At 40.4% G+C, this 17,844-nt stretch overlaps 1 protein-coding gene across 5 annotated transcripts in view; it reads left to right on the forward strand.

Annotated features, from left to right (window-relative positions):
- The window catches only part of PCNX1 (pecanex 1), a 184,648-nt gene that overhangs the window by 151,373 nt on the left and 15,431 nt on the right, over window positions 1-17,844 (forward strand). For all 5 annotated transcript variants that reach the window (XM_070797789.1, XM_070797791.1, XM_070797790.1 and 2 more), the window contains 2 exons: window positions 15,996-16,096; window positions 16,849-16,999. In XM_070797789.1, the coding sequence (XP_070653890.1) occupies window positions 15,996-16,096; window positions 16,849-16,999 (252 nt within the window). The remainder of the gene's footprint in view (window positions 1-15,995; window positions 16,097-16,848; window positions 17,000-17,844) is intronic.

A 17,844-nucleotide genomic window follows, 5' to 3' on the forward strand; every position in this document is an offset into this window, starting at 1 on the left:
GGAACACTAGACTGCAAGGATTCTTCAAGCAAAGCTTGACTTTGCTTCCTGCTTCTTAAATGACCGTAGTTTTCTTTCATCTTTCTTAGTGTTAGCAACCAGTCTGAGAATTTCTAATTCAGTTGAGGATATAAGACACATGCCTTCTCCAACCATAACAAAATAGAGCTACTATGGTTGAACCAATTCTTTTTTTCCTTTGAGTACATTAGCAATGCGGCTACACTTCCTCTGTCTTGCATTGTTTCTGATGAGATGTCTGTAGTCATTCTTATCTTTGCTGTTCTGTACAAATAATAAAGGCACACCTCAGAGAGATGGCAGATAACCACGATAAAGCAAATAACACAGTAAAGCAAGTCACATGAATTGTTTGGTTTCCAAAACAGTTGTAAATATTATGTTTACATTTTACTAAGTGCCCTTTTAGGCTGTTTGCATCAGATGACCAGTATCTTGGACATGTGATGCAAATGGCCGACTCATTGGAAAAAAATCCCTGATGCTGGGAAACATTGAGAGCAGAAGGAGAGGGTGGTCAAAGGATGAGATGGCTGGATGGAATCACCAGTGCGGTGGATGTGAACTCGGGCAAACCTCAGGAGATGGTGAGGGACAGGGAGGCCTGGCGTGCTTCAGTCCATGGGATCACAAAGAGCTGGACACAACTGGGCAACTAAACAACATATCAAGTGTGTGATTACATTATGTAAAAAATGTGATGATGTACATTACTTAATTTAAAAATACTTTATTGCTTAAAAAATGCTAGTCATCATCTGAGCCTTCAGCAAGTCATAATCTTTTTGCCCGTGGATGGTTTGAAATATTTTGAGAATTACCAAAATGTGACCTAGGGACATAAAGTGAGCAAGTGCTATTAGAAAAAATGGTGCCAATAGACCTGCTTGAAACAAGGTTGCCACAAACCTTCAGATTAAAAAAAAAAAAGTATCTGCAAAGCACAATAAAGCAAAGTGCAATAAAATACCATATACTGGTATGTGTCACGTAATAATGTGGTTCCTCCCCCCCACTGGCTCATTTTTAAGATTTTTCTCTTCATCACTAGTTTAAGCAGTTTATGCTGTTTTCTTCATGTTTCTTGTTCTTGGAATTCATTGAACTGCTTGAATCCCTAGGTGGGTATCATTTTCATCAGATTTGGGAATATTTCACTTATTGTTTTCTCAAAATGTTTTTCTATTTTCCTCCTTCCCTTTGTGGGGGAACACCAATTAAATGTAATATAAATTACATTTATATTAGGCTGCCTAAAGTTGTTCTATGACTACTGATGCTCTGTGGGTTTTTTTTTCAGTCTTTGTCTCTGTGTTTAATTTTGTGTAATTTCTGTTGATATATTTTTAGATCATTTATTTATTTTTTCTCTTCTGCATTAATCTCATCCAGTATATTTTTTTCTATTCTCAGACAGTCCATTTTTTTCTTTTTTAATCTCCTGAGGTTTAATTTGTGTCTTTTATATAGACCTTCCATGTCTCTACTTAGCACCCTATCACTCCTCTGTCTTTTTGAATGTATGGAATACAGTTATAATAGCTCTTTCAATATCTTTGTTGACTAATTCTAACATCTGTATCATTTCTGGGTCAATTTTGATTGAGTGATTATTTTTCTAATTGTGGGTTCTATCTTCCTGCTACTTTTGCATGCCTGACAATTTTTGATTGAGTGCTAGACTTTGTGAATTTTGCCTTGATGAGGCTGGATATTTTTGTATTCCTATAAATATTTTTTTCTTTAAGTTTTTTTTTTTTTAATGTCAGTTCAGTCGCTCAGTCGTGTCTGACTCTTTGCGACCCCATGAATCGCAGCACGCCAGGCCTCCCTGTCCATCACCAACTCCCGGAGTTCACTCAGGCTCACGTCCATCGAGTCAGTGATGCCATCCAGCCATCTCATCCTCTGTCGTCCCCTTCTCCTCCTGCCCCCAATCCCTCCCAGCATCAGAGTCTTTTCCAATGAGTCAACTCTTCGCATGAGGTGGCCAAAGTACTGGAGTTTCAGCTTTAGCATCATCCTTCTAAAGAAATCCCAGGGCTGATCTCCTTCAGAATGGACTGGTTGGATCTCCTTGCAGTCCAAGGGACTCTCAAGAGTCTTCTCCAACACCACAGTTCAAAAGCTTCAATTATTTGGCACTCAGCCTTCTTCACAGTCCAACTCTCACATCCATACATGACCACAGGAAAAACCATAGCCTTGACTAGATGGACCTTTGTTGGCAAAGTAATGTCTCTGCTTTTGAATAATGCTATCTAGGTTGGTCATAACTTTCCTTCCAAGGAGTAAGCGTCTTTTAATTTCATGGCTGCAGTCACCATCTGCAGTGATTTTGGAGCCCAGAAAAATAAAGTCTGACACTGTTTCCACTGTTTCCCCATCTATTTCCCGTGAAGTGATGGGACCAGATGCCATGATCTTCGTTTTCTGAATGTTGAGCTTTAAGCCAACTTTTTCACTCTCCATTTTCACTTTCATCAAGAGGCTTTTTAGTTCCTCTTCACTTTCTGCCATAAGGGTGGTGTCTCTGCATATCTGAGGTTATTGATATTTCTCCCGGCCATCTTGATTCCAGCTTGTGTTTCTTCCAGCCCAGCATTTCTCATGATGTACTCTGCATAGAAGTTAAATAAGCAGGGTGACAATATACAGCCTTGACATACTCCCTTTCATATTTGGAACCAGTCTGTTGCTCCATGTCCAGTTCTAACTGTTGCTTCCTGACCTGCATACAAATTTCTCAAGAGACAGATCAGGTGGTGTGGTATTCCCATCTCTTTCAGAATTTTCCACAGTTTCTTGTGATCCACACAGTCAAAGGCTTTGGCATAGTCAAGAAAGCAGAAATAGATGTTTTTCTGGAACTCTCTTGCTTTTTCCATGATCCAGCGGATGTTGGCAATTTGATCTCTGGTTCCTCTGCCTTTTCTAAAACCAGCTTGATAATCAGGAAGTTCACAGTTCACATATTATTGCTGAAGCCTGGCTTGGAGAATTTTGAGCATTACTTTACTAGCGTGTGAGATGAGTGCAATTGTGTGGTAGTTTGAGCATTCTTTGGCATTGCCTTTCTTTGGGATTGGAAGGAAAACTGATCTTTTCCAGTCCTGTGGCCACTGCTGAGTTTTCCAAATTTGCTGGCATATTGAGTGCAGCACTTTCACAGCATCATCTTTCAGGATTTGGAATAGCTCAACTGGAATTCCATCACTTCCACTAGCTTTGTTCATAGTGATGCTTTCTAAGGCCCACTTGACTTCACATTCCAGGATGTCTGGCTCTAGGTCAGTGATCACACCATCGTGATTATCTGGGTCGTGAAGATCTTTTTTGTACAGTTCTTCTGTGTATTCTTGCCACCTCTTCTTAATTTCTGCTTCTGATAGGTCCATACCATTTCTGTCCTTTATCGAGCCCATCTTTTCATGAAATGTTCCCTTGGTATCCCTAATTCCCTTGAAGAGATCTCTAGTCTTTCCCATTCTGTTGTTTTCCTCTATTTCTTTGCATTGATCACTGAAGAAGGCTTTCTTATCTCTTCTTGCTATTCTTTGGAACTCTGCATTCCGATGCTTATATCTTTCCTTTTCTCCTTTGCTTTTCGCTTCTCTTCTTTTCACAGCTATTTGTAAGGCCTCCCCAGACAGCCATTTTGCTTTTTTGCATCTCTTTTCCATGGGGATGGTCTTGATCCCTGTCTCCTGTACAGTGTCACGAACCTCATTCCATAGTTCATCAGGCAGTCTATCTATCAGATCTAGGCCCTTAAATCTAGTTCTCACTTCCACTGTATAATCATAAGGGATTTGATTTAGGTCATACCTGAATGGTCTAGTGGTTTTCCCTACTTTCTTCAATTTAAGTCTGAATTTGGCTGATCTGAACCACAGTCAGCTCCCGGTCTTGTTTTTGCTGACTGTATAGAGCTTCTCCATCTTTGGCTGCAAAGAATATAACCAGTCTGATTTCGGTGTTGACCATCTGGTGATGTCCATATGTAGAGTCTTCTCTTGTGTTGTTGGAAGAGGGTGTTTGTTATGACCAGTGCGTTCTCTTGGCAAAACTCTATTAGCCTTTGCCCTGCTTCATTCCGTATTCCAAGGCCAAATTTGCCTGTTACTCCAGGTGTTTCTTGACTTCCTACTTTTGCATTCCAGTCCCCTATAATGAAAAGGACATCTTTTTTGGGTGTTAGTTCTAAAAGGTCTTGTAGGTTTTCATAGAATTGTTCAACTTCAGCTTCTTCAGCATTACTGGTTGGGGCGTAGACTTCGATTACTGTGATATTGAATGGTTTGCCTTGGAAATGAACAGAGATCATTCTGTCGTTTTTGAGACTGCATCCAAGTACTGCATTTCGGACTCTTTTGTTGACCGTGATGGCTACTCCATTTCTTCTGAGAGATTCCTGCCTGCAGTAGTAGATATAATCGTCATCTGAGTTAAATTCACGCATTCCAGTCCATTTCACTTCGCTGATTCCTAGAATGTCGACATTCACTCTTGCCATCTCTTGTTTGGCCACTTCCAATTTGCCTTGATTCATGGACCTGACATTCCAGGTTCCTATGCAATATTGCTCTTTATAGCATTGGACCTTGCTTCTATCACCAGTCACATCCACAGCTGGGTATTGTTTTTGCTTTGGCTCCATCCCTTCATTCTTTCTGGAGTTATTTCTCCACTGATCTCCAGTAGCATATTGGGCACCTACTGACCTGGGGAGTTCCTCTTTCAGTATCCTATCATTTTGCCTTTTCATACTGTTCATGGGGTTCTCAAGGCAAGAATACTGAAGTGGTTTGCCATTCCCTTCTCCAGTGGACCACATTCTGTCAGATCTCTCCACCATGACCCGCCCATCTTGGGTTGCCCCACGGGCATGGCTTAGTTTCATTGAGTTAGACAAGGCTGTGGTCCTAGTGTGATTAGATTGACTAGTTTTCTGTGAGTATGGTTTCAGTGCGTTGGCCCTCTGATGCCCTCTTGCAACACCTGCCGTCTTACTTGGGTTTCTGTTACCTTGGGCGTGGGGTATCTCTTCACGGCTGCTCCAGCAAAGCACAGCCATTGCTCCGTACCTTGGACGAGGGGTATCTCCTCACCGCCGCCCTTCCTGACCTTCAACGTGGGATAGCTCCTCTAGGCCCTTCTGTGCCCATGCAGCCACGGCTCCTTGGACGTGGGGTTGGTCCTCCCGGCCACCGCCCCTGGCCTCGGGCATGGGGGCGTGGGGTAGCCCCTCCCGCCCTCCGCCCCTGGCCTTGGGCTTAGGGGCGTGGGGTATCTATTCTCGTCGCCGCCCCTGACCTCGGACGCTAGGTATCTCCTTTTGCCGCCCCCCCCCCGACCTCGGATGTGGGGTAGACAGAAGAACTGTACAAAAAAGATCTTCACAACCCAGATAATCACGATGGTGTGATTACTGACCTAGAGCCAGACATCCTGGAATGTGAAGTCAAGTGGGCCTTAGAAAGCATCACTACGAACAAAGCTAGTGGAGGTGATGGAATTCCAGTTGAGCTATTCCAAATCCTTAAAGATGATGCTGTGGAAGTGCTGCACTCAATATGCCAGCAAATTTGGAAAACTCAGCAGTGGCCACAGGACTGGAAAAGGTCAGTTTTCATTCCAATCCCAAAGAAAGGCAATGCCAAAGAATGCTCAAACTACCGCACAATTGCACTCATCTCACACGCTAGTAAAGTAATGCTCAAAATTCTCCAAGCCAGGCTTCAGCAATGTGTGAATTGTGAACTTCCTGATGTTCAATCTGGTTTTAGAAAAGGCAGAGGAACCAGAGATCAAATATCCAACATCCGCTAGATTATAGAAAAAGCAAGAGAGTTCCAGAAAAACATCTATTTCTGCTTTCTTGACTATGCCAAAGCCTTTGATTGTGTGGATCACAATAAACTGTGGAAAATTCTGAAAGAGATGGGAATACCACACCACCTGATCTGTCTCTTGAGAAATTTGTATGCAGTTTCAGGAAGCAACGGTTAGAACTGGACATGGAACAACAGACTGGTTCCAAATAGGAAAAGGAGTATGTCAAGGCTGTATATTGTCACCCTGTTTATTTAACTTAAATGCAGAGTACATCATGAGAAACGCTGGACTGGAAGAAACACAAACTGGAATCAAGATTGCCAGGAGAAATAGCAATAACGTCAGATATGCAGATGACACCACCCTTATGGCAGAAAGTGAAGAAGAACTAAAAAGCCTCTTGATGAAAGTGAAAGTGGAGAGTGAAAAAGTTGGCTTAAAGCTTAACATTCAGAAAACGAAGATCATGGCATCTGGTCCCATCACTTCATGGGAAATAGATGGGGAAACAGTGGAAACAGTGTCAGACTTTATTTTTCTGGGCTCCAAAATCACTGCAGATGGTGACTGCAGCCATGAAATTAAAAGACGCTTACTCCTTGGAAGGAAAGTTATGACCAACCTAGACAGCATATTCAAAAGCAGAGATATTACTTTGTCAACAAAAATTCATCTAGTCAAGGCTATGGTTTTTCCTGTGGTCATGTATGGATATGAGAGTTGGACTGTGAAGAAGGCTGAGCGCCAAATAATTGAAGCTTTTGAACTGTGGTGTTGGAGAAGACTCTTGAGAGTCCCTTGGACTGCAAGGAGATCCAACCAGTCCATTCTGAAGGAGATCAGCCCTGGGATTTCTTTAGAAGGATGATGCTAAAGCTGAAACTCCAGTACTTTGGCCACCTCATGTGAAGAGTTGACTCATTGGAAAAGACTCTGATGCTGGGAGGGATTGGGGGCAGGAGGAGAAGGGGACGGCAGAAGATGAGATGGCTGGATGGCATCACTGACTCGATGGACGTGAGCCTGAGTGAACTCCGGGAGTTGGTGATGGATAGGGAGGCCTGGCGTGCTGCGATTCATGGGGTCGCAAAGAGTCGGACACGACTGAGCGACTGATCTGATCTGATCTGATGGTGGTTTTATTCCTAGTTTTTTAAGGAATCTCCATACCATCTTCCATAGTGGCTGTATCACTTTACATTCCCACCAACAGTGCAAAGGTGTTCCCTTTTCTCCACACCCTCTCCATCATTTATTGTTTATAGACTTTTTGATGATGGCCATTTCATGTGTTTGTTAGTCATCTGTATTTCTTCTTTGGAGAAATGTCTGTTAAGGTCTTTTTCTCACTTTTTGATTGGGTTGTTTGTTTCTCTGCTATTGAGTTGTATGAGCTGCTTGTATATTTTGGCAATTAATCCTTTGTCAGTTCTTTCATTTGCTATTATTTTCTCCCATTCAGAGGAGAAAATAATGTCTTTTCAGCTTGCTTAGTTTTGTTTGCTGTGCAAAAGCTTTTAAGTTTAATCAGGTCCCACTTGTTTACTTTTGTTTTTATTTCTGTTACTCTAGGAGGTGGATCATAGAGGATCTTGCTTTGATTTATGTCATCAACAGTTCTGCCTATGTTTTCCTCTAAGAGTTTTTTTTTTTTTTCAATTTTATTTTATTTTTAAACTTTACATAATTGTATTAGTTTTGCTAAATATCAAAATGAATCCACCACAGGCATACATGTGTTCCCCATCCTGAACCCTCCTCCCTCCTCCCTCCCCACACCATCCCTCTGGGTCGTCCCAGTGCACCAGCCCCAAGCATCCAGTATCGCGCATCGAACCTGGACTGGCAACTCGTTTCTTACATGATATTCTACATGTTTCAATGTCACTCTCCCAAATCTTCCCACCCTCTCCCTCTCCATCTCAAAAATATACAAGCAACTCCTACAGCTCAACTCCAGAAAAATAAATGACCCAATCAAAAATGGGCCAAAGAACTAAATAGACATTTCTCCAAAGAAGACATACAGATGGCTAACAAACACATGAAAAGATGCTCAACATCACTCATTATCAGAGAAATGCAAATCAAAACCACTATGAGGTACCTCTAAGAGTTTTATAGTTTCTGGTCTTACATTTAGGTCTTTAATTCATTTTAAGTTTATCTTTGTGTGTGGTGTTAGGAAGTGTTCTAATTTCATTCTTTTACGTGTAGCTGTCCTGTTTTCCCAGCACCATTTTATTGAAGAGGCTGTCTTTGCCCCATTGTATATTCTTGCCTCCTTTGTCAAAAATAAGGTACCCATAGGTGCATGGGTTTATTTCTGGGCTTTCTATCTTATTTCATTGTTCTATATCTGTGTTTGTGCCAGTGCCAAACTGTCTTGATGACTCTAGCTTTGTAGTATAATCTGAAGTCAGGAAGGTTGATTCCTCCAGCTCCATTCTTCTTTCTCAGGACTGCTTTGGCTATTCGGGGTCTTTTGTGTTACATATGAATTGTGAAATTTTTTGTTCTAGTTCTGTGAAAAATGCCATTGGCAATTTGATAGGGATCACATTGAATCTGTAGATTGCGTTTGGTTGTATAGTCATTTTCACAATATTGATTCTTCCTACCCAGGAACATGGAATATCTCTCTGTCTGTTTATGTCCCCATTGATTTCTTTCATTAGTGTCTTATAATTTTCTGCATACAGTTCTTTTGTCTTCTTAGGTAAGTTTATTCCTAGATATTTACTTTTGTTGTTGTTGTTGCAGTGGTGAATGGGATTGATTCCTTAATTTCTCTTTCTGATTTTTCATTGTTAGTATATAGAAATGCAAGTGATTTCTGTGTATTGACTTTGTATCCTGCCACTTTGCTAAATTCACTGATTAGCTCTAGTAATTTTCTGATACTATCTTTAGGGTTTTCTATGTACAGTATCATGTCATCTGCAAATAGTGAGAACTTTACTTCTTCTTTTCCAATCTGGATTCCTTTTATTTCTTTTTCTTCTCTGATTGCTGTAGCTGGGACTTCCAGTGCTATGTTGAATACTAGTGGGGAAAGTGGACACCCTTGTCTTGTTCCTGATCTTAGGGAGAATGTTTTCAGTTTTTCACCATTGAGAATATTTGCTGTAGGCTTATCACATATGGCCTTTACTATGTTGAGGTAAAGGAGGTAAAGGAGATCAGTCCTGGGTGTTCGTTGGAAGGACTGATGCTGAAGCTGAAACTCCAATACCTCATGTGAAGAGTTGAATCATTGGAAAAGACTCTGATGCTGGGAGGGATTGAGGGCAGGAGGAGAAGGAGACGACAGAGGATGAGATGGCTGGGTGGCATCACCAACTTGATGGACATGAGTTTTAGTGAACTCCGGGAGTTGGTGATGGACAGGGAGGCCTGGCGTGCTGCGATTCATGGGGTCACAAAGAGTCAGACACGACTGAGCGACTAAACTGAACTGATGTTGAGGTAGGTTCCTTCTGTGCCCATTTTTTGGAGAGTTTTAATCATAAATGGGTACTAAATTTTGCCAAAGGCTTTTTCTGCATCTATTGAGATTATCATATGGTTTTTATCTTTCAATTTGTTAATGTGGTGTATCACATTGATTGATTTATATATATTGAAGAATCCTTGCATCCCTGGAATAAACCCAACTTGATCATGGTGTATGAGCTTTTTGATGTGGTACTGAATTTTGTTTGCTAAAATTTTGTTGAGGATTTTTGCATCTATGTTCATCAGTGATATTGGCCTGTAGTTTTCTTTTTTTGTGTTGTTTTTGTCTGGTTTTGGTATCAAGATGATGGTGGCCTCATAGAATGAGTTTGGAAGTGTTCCTTCCTCTGCAGTTGAAGGATAGGCATTAGTTTTTCTCTAAATGTTTGGTAGAATTCTCCTGTGAAGCCATGTGGTCCTGGGCTTTTGTTTTTTGGGAGATTTTTTTATCACAGCTTCAATTTCAGTGCTTATAACTGGATTGTTCATAATTTCTATTTCTTCCTGGTTCAGTCTTGGAAGGTTGAACTTTTCTAAGAATCTGTCCATTTCTTCCAGGTTATCTATTTTATTGCCATATAGTTGTTCATAATAGTCTCTTATAATTGTTTGTATTTCTGCATTGTCTGTTGTAACCTCTCCTTTTTCATTTCTGATTTTGTTGATTTGATTCTTCTCTTTTTTTCTTGATAAGTCTGGCTAAAGTTTTGTCAATTGTGTTTATTCGCTCAAAGAACCAGCTTTTAGTTTTATTAACCTTTACTATTGTTTCTTTCATTTTTTTTTCATTTATTTCTGCTCACATCTTTATGATATCTTTCCTTCTGCTAATTTTGGGGGTTTTTTGTTCTTTTCCCAGTTGTTTTAGGTGTAAAGTTAGGTTGTCTATTCAGTGTTTTTCTTGTTTCTTGAGGTAGGATTGTACCACTACAGACTTCCCTCTTAGAACTGCTTTTGCTGCATCCCATAGGTTTTGAGTTGTGTTTTCATTGTCATTTGTTTCTAGAAATATTTTTATTTCCCTTTTGATTTCTTCAGTAACCTATTGGTTATTTAGAAATGTGTTGTTTAATCTCCATGTGTTTTTGTTTCTTATTGTTTTTTTTCTTGTAATTGATAATCTAGTCTCATAACGTTGTGGTCAGAGAAGATACCTGATAGGATTTCAGTTTTCTTACATTTACTGAGGTTTGGTTTGTGACCCAAGATGTGTTCTATCCTGGAGAATGTTGCATGTGCACTTAAGATGTATTCTTCTGCATTTGGATAGAATGTCCTGAAGATGTCAATGAGATCCATCTCATCTAATGTGTCATTTAAAACTTGTGTTTCTTATTAATTTTCTGTTTTGATGATCTGACCATTGATACAAGTGGGATGTTAAAGTCTCCTACTATCATTGTGTTACTGTCAGTTTCTCCTTTTCTGTCTGTTAGTGTTTGTCTTATGTATTGACGTGCTCCTCTGCTGGGTGCATAGATATTTACAGTTGTTACGTCTTCCTCTTGGATTGATCCCTCCATCATTTTGTAGTGGCCTTCCTTATCTCTTGTAATCTTTATTTTAAGGTCTATTTTGTCTGATATGAGGATTGCTATTCCAGCTTTCTTTTGCTTCCCATTTGCATGGAATATATTTTTCCATCCTCTCACTTTCAGTCTGTATGTGTCTTTAGGTCTGAAGTGGGTTTCTTGAAAACAGCATAAAAATGGGTCTTGTTTTTGTATCCATTCAGCCAGTCTGTGTCTTTCGGTTGGAGCATTTAATCTATTTACATTTAAAGTAATTATTGATATATACGTTCCTATTGCCATTTTCATAATTGTTTGGGGTTGATTTTGTAGATCTTTTCTCTTCTCTTGTATTTCTTGGCTGTATAAGTCCCTTTAACATTTTTGTAAAGCTAATTTGGTGGTACTTAATTCTCTTAACTTTTGCTTGTCTGAAAAGGTTATTTCTCCATCAGTTTTGAATGAGATCCTTGCTGAGTACGGTAATCTTGGTTGTAGATTTTTCCCTTCAGTACTTTAAATGTATCTTGCCATTCTCTTCTGGCCTGCAGTTTCTGCTGAAAGGTTTCCCTTGTATGTTACTTGTTGCTTCTCCCTTGCTGCTTTTAATTTTTTCTTTGTGTTAGTCTTTGTTAGTTTGATTAGTATGTCTCTTGGCGTGTTTCTCCTTAGGTTTATCCTGTATGGGACTCTTTGCACCTCTTGGACTGGATTGACTATTTCCTTTTCCATGTTGGGGAAATTTTCAACTATAATCTCTTCAGAAATTTTCTCATACTCTTTCCTTTTCTCTTCCTCTTCTTGGACCCCTATAATTCGAATGTTGGTGCATTTGGTATTGTCCCAGAGGTCTCTGAGACTATCCTCAGTTCTTTTCATTCTTTTTACTTTGTTCTGCTCTTCAAAAGGTTTTTCCACCATTTTATCTTCCAGCTCACTGATTCATTCTTCTGCCTCAGGTATTCTGCTGTTGATTCCTTCTAGAGTATTTTTAATTTCAGTAATTGTGTTGTTTGTCTCTGTATTTTATTCTTTAATTCTTCTAGGTCTTTGTTAATTGATTCTTGCATTTTCTCCATTTTGTTTTCAAGGTTTTTGATCATCTTTACTATCATTATGTTGAATTCTTTTTCGATAGTTTGCCTATTTTCTCTTCATTTATTTGGACTTCTTTGTTTCTGGTTTATTTGTGTAGTATTTCTCTGCCTTTTTTTTTTTTTTAACTTACTGTATTTGAGATCTCCTTTTCCAGACTTCAAGGAAAGTTGAATTCTTTCCTTGAAGAAAGTTGAATTCTTTCTTCCTTTTGGTTTCTGCCCTCCTAAGGTTGGTCCAGTGGTTTGTGTAGGGTGAGATTTGTGCTGAGTTTTTGTTTGTTTGTTTGTTTTTCCTCTGATGGGCAAGGCTGAGTGAGGTGGTAATCCTGTCTGCCGATGATGTTGTTTGTATTTTTGTTTTGTTGTTTAGATGAGGTGTCCTGCACAGGGTGCTGTGGGTGATGTGGGTTTCATTTGTGTGGAGTTCTCACTGTTTGGTACTCCCTGGAGTCACTGCTGTCACAGTCCTTTCCCTGGGAGTCACAGCTCACCTTACCTCCCTAGGATGCCCTCTAACTGTGCTGATCTCTGGACCTGCTGTGATGGCACCTCAGATTCTAATCTGGTCCTGCTTCTGTGTGTTCTTGCCTCCAGTGTCCACAGCTATCAGAGCTAGTGTGTTTTCTTTTGTGGGAGCTCTTAGTGACCTTTTATGTCATAGACAACAGTCTGCCTAGTTGATCGTGTGGATTTAGTCTGCAGCTTGTACAGCTGGTGGGGAGGTTTTGGGTCTTCTTCCTTAGCCACACTGCCCCTGGATTTCAATTGTGGTTTTATTTCCACCTCTACATGGGGGTCGTCCATTGGAGTTTGTTCCTGAGGCTGCCCTGGAGGACTTGGGTTTGTTCCTGTGAGGGCCAGGTCTGGAGGTGGTGCAGCTTCTTGGGTCACAGGAGTTCTGGCAGCACCAGGTACTCAGGGGAGTTGGTACTAGGGCGGCAGGAAATATAGTGCTCTAGAAGGGTATGGCAAGCAGTATTGGTCAGTAAGCTCCAGTATTCTTGCCTGGAGAAACCCCCTCCCTGACAGAGAAGCCTGGCAGGCCATAGTCTGCTGCTGCTGCTGCTGCTGCTGCTAAGTCGATTCAGTCGTGTCCGACTCTCTGCGACCCCATAGACGGCAGCCCACCAGGCTCCCCCGTCCCTGGGATTCTCCAGGCAAGAACACTGGAGTGGGTTGCCATTTCCTTCTCCAATGCATGAAAGTGAAAAGTGAAAGGTAAGTCGCTCAGTCGTGTCCGACTCTCAGCGACCCCATGGACTGCAGCCTACCAGGCTCCTCCATCCATGGGATTTTCCAGGCAAGAGTATTGGAGTGGGGTGCCATTGCCTTCTCCAGCCACAGTCTACAGGGTTGCAAAGAGTTGGACACAACCAAAGTGACACTGTGTGCATAGATGCAAGACCTTTTTCGCCTGTGGCAGCTCTGCCCCAGTGAGAGCTGAGTGTGAAGGTGGCGCAGCTGCTTGGCTTGCAGGGACCCTGGTGGCGCCAAGTGTGCAGGGACTTGGACTGCCTCTACCACAGGAGTTATGGTCTTATCAGAGTCTTTTTTTCTGAGCCTCTTGTAGCTGGTGATCAGAAAGCCTTTTTAGCCAGCCTTTCTCCATAGCTCCGCCTGTTCAGGCATTTAGAGGGCTCCCTTGCCTGGGGTCCTTCTCTGTTGTTCAGCACGTCAGGCACATAGAGGGGACTCTTGGCTGGGGTCCTACTCTGTACATTGACAGGTCAGGCACTTAAAGGGGCATGTAGGTGGGATCCTGCTCTGTAATTCAGTGCATCAGGCGTTTGATGAGCCAGCCTCTCTATTATTCAACTGTGGATGCTGGCATGTGGGGGGAGAGAGGGTATGGAGATGGCTCCACCTCCTACGTGTAACTCAGCAGTATCACCTTGCTTCCATGGATGCCTGGCTTTCCTCCACAGACATTTCCCACCACAATCTCCTCCCTCACATCGCCTCAGTTCATCTCTCTGCAGTCAACAGCAGCCCTCGCCCTGGGATTGCTCCACAATCCCAAAACTCCAGCTCCCAGCTGCTGCACCTTCCAGGGGACCAGTGTTATTGTCTGGGATATGTATGGCTGTGGCAAGGACTGTCTGATTATCATTATACTTAGGCTGCCACAGATCAGCTGTTTCACTCTCAGGCTTGAATATTTCTCCTCTGACTCAGAGAATTACCCCGATGTGGGGATCGGACCCCTGCTTCGCTTCCCCCTCCTGCCAAGGGCAGGTCCAGTCCTACTAACTCTCCTGTTCTTCGTCCCACTGAGTTTGGTGTGGTTCGATACATTCTTTTCCACTGGTCAGGTACTCCTGTCCGCTCTCAGCTGGTGTTCTGCATGCACTTCTGTGTCTGAAGGGGTATTCCTGATGTATCATGGAGAGAAAGGTACTCCACGTCTGCCTACTCCTCGGCCATCTTGTTCTCCCAGGATCTGTTTCAGTGAGTCGGCTCTTCACATCAGGTGGCCCAAGTATTGGAGCTTCAGCTTTAGCAGCAGTGTCTTTATTACTGTATCTTGACCAGTTCCAGAAGCCTGAACTAAATTAAGAAAAAAAATTTTTTTTTCCCATAACAGAAGCAGTGCATTTTCAGCATATTTACTGCTTCTGTTATGGGAAAAAAAAATTTTTTTTCTTAATTTAGTTGACTGGGTCGGGGAGAGAGGGAGACAGAAAAGAAAGAAATGTAGGCTCTCCTTCACAGTTAAAATTAACTAAATTACCCAGTTAATGATAATTAATTAAACAGTCTATATTAAGCTAGTATCTTAGACAGCTGCCCTTTTCTCTTTATGTTAATGGTTTATAAAATCAGATAAATATATATATATAATTGGAAAAGATAGAATAATTAAGCTCATTAAAAGCCTAGATCCATGATTCTTCAATGTTAGCATACATTAGAATGTGACGGGAGTGTGATAGGTGAACCCCACCTCCAGAACTTGACTTCACAGGTCTGAAATGGTTCTAGAATTTGCATTTCTAATAAGTTCCCAGGTGATGCTCTTGTTGTGTCCCAGGATTACACTTTGAAAACTGCTGCATTCGATTGTTTCTCAGTAATTAAGATGCTACCAAGATTCTCTTTAGTATTATGTAAGTTGTACCATTTTGTTTGTGTGTGTGTGTGTATATATATATAATTATTGCATATGTTTATATATAATATATTTAATAGTCAATAATAAAGGTATGCAACTGCAAAAGAATTAAAAGGTTGAATGAAGGAAAGCAATATTCTATAGACACAGTTTAATTTTCTTTAATGTGGTTATCGTCACTGATAGGCTAGTGCTGTTGTCACTAATGCTTGCCAGGTTAAGTTGAGAAATAACTAATTAATAAACAGAATATTATATTTCAGGAGAGGGCAGAATCAGTAATGATGTATATCAGCAAGTACTTTGAGATGTTTAGCTAAGATCCTAACACTAATACAGCCAGTTTTTTTTAGTATGTTCCAGTATTATTATAAAGCTTTAGTTTTATTTAAAGATTCCAAAGAACCTCCTTATACACATTCATACTTCATTTTATGCTGTTTCTTTTCACTAGAACTTATATTTGAGGAGATAGTAAGTATATGCTACTTGAGTTCCTTGTCCTGTCTGATTTTTTAAATAGATTTTTCTGATTCGGTAAATACTTATATACCATTCTGATAAGTAATATTCTTTTGTTCTTTTTTATTGAGATATAATTGACATACAACATTAATTAGTTTCAGGTATACAGCATAATGATTTGATATTTGTATATATTGCAAAATGATCACCACAATAGCTCTAGTTAACATCCTTCATCATACAGTTACAGAATTATTTTTTCCTTGTGATGAGAAGTTACAAGGTCTACTCTCTTAGTAACTGTCAAATATGCAGTATAGTATTACTAAACTGGAGTCAACCATGCTATACATTACATCCCCATGACTTACTCATTTTATAAGTGGAAATTTGTGCCTTCAACCCCCTTCACCCTGTTCCTTGTTTTCTTTCTTTTTTTTTTTTTATTTAAAGCCACTGGATGTGGACAAAGATTCATCTCTGGTGACTCTTTGTTATGGACTCTGTGTTCTGGGACGGAGAGCTTTGGGGACTGCATCCCACCATATGTCCAGGTAAGGAAGGCATTGCTGTTTTCAGAAACAGACTGGGAAGCTCTATAACCAAAATCTGAAAAATCTGAAATGGTTTTTAACGGAAGCATTCTATGTTAATTTATTACAAATGTTTCTTCAGATATTGTATAGATCTTTTTAGTAAACACAGTGGAATTCGAAGTGGTTAAAAGAACTAACTTTTAAAATTCACATGTGTGTAGGCAGCTGCAGATAATGAGAATTTAATAATTTAAGACATTAAAAAAATAACTCATAATGTATGATTGGTGTCTTCCCATATACATCTATTTTTCTAACAGTTCACTTCCTTTTATTTTTATTTTTCTCCTTTTAGTCTTTGCTCAGAGCATTTATATTCTTAATATAATGGTACATTAGATTTGGGGACTCTAAATGTAAACTGGATTTCTTGTTGTGAACACCCAGTTGAATTAGAATTAAGAAATGCCACATAATGCTTCTTCTCTGATTACCTCATGTTTTCCATTAGGCCCTCCTTACTCTCAAGTTAGAGAGTCTTCACCTTCTGTTTATGTTCAAGGACTCACTATTACAGTAGGTCATGAACAAGGGTCCAGGGCAAATAGCCTTGACCCTTGTGATTCTGATTCAGGGGTACTGATATTAGTTCTTGGCGTCTGTATCTTCAAAACACTCCAAGATGATTCTGATGCATAACCAGATGTTAGAATCAGTGTAATGGAAGACCTTTGTCAAAATATGTAAACTTTTATCTCCAATCTTAACAGTAATTTAGAGTCATTCCTCTATGGATTGCATGCCCTATTTAAGGGAGATTTCCGTATTTCTTCAATTCGGGATGAATGGATCTTTGCTGACATGGAACTCCTGAGGAAAGTAGTAGTCCCTGGAATTCGTATGTCCATTAAACTTCATCAGGTAAGAGGAGGGAATTTCTAATACATTACTGGTTTTAATGGTACTTCTTCACTTGACTCCCAAATTATGTTCCTTGGGATCCTTTTGAGAAATACTCTGATTTGAGACAAAGAAAAACATGATTCTTGATAGGATATTAAATCTTAGAAGCCTGAACCTGTGTTTGTAACAGTGAATTTGAACAGTAATAATAGAGAGTGACCTGGGCATGAACTTGCAGAAAAATACAAGCAGTGACAAACTGAAAATACAAGCCTTGGGCTCCTGTAAGGGTTGCTTTGACTTCAGGTGATTGTAATTCATGCCTGTTCTCAGGTGATTGTAATTCATGCCTGTTCTTTGAGTAAATGTTAGTTGATCCCCAGTGCAGTATAACAACATCTCAGGAGTCTTGCAAGTGTTGCTGTTATTTAACTATGAGCTTCATTTACCATGTTTTATAGAATAAATGATGGTTAGGACAGAATCAGCCTTAATTAAATAATCCTAGAAAGGCAATAAAATGAAAATGAGACTCTCAAATGCAAATCTAAAGCACTGGGCCCCTTTAAGAACATATTTTGAAATTAGGTGCTGGCGCTTGCTGCCCTTATCGTTCCGCGTGACAGCTGTGATGAGATTTGAGGATAGAGAGCACGTGATGGTGTTGATCAAATGCAGCTGCTGTGCTCGGATGTGGGTGTCTCTCACTGCCAAATAAGAGGTGGACTACCCCGCAGATGAGTTTACCATGACCTAGTGGAATGAAGTTAACACCCCATATTATTAAGGAGCATTACTGATAAAGACTACAGTATTTGAAAATTTCTGTGAAAAGAATACTGTTTGGGGATGATGGGGAAACA

This window comes from Bos indicus, chromosome 10 (genome assembly GCF_029378745.1).
Source record: "Bos indicus isolate NIAB-ARS_2022 breed Sahiwal x Tharparkar chromosome 10, NIAB-ARS_B.indTharparkar_mat_pri_1.0, whole genome shotgun sequence".
NCBI lineage: Eukaryota > Metazoa > Chordata > Mammalia > Artiodactyla > Bovidae > Bos > Bos indicus.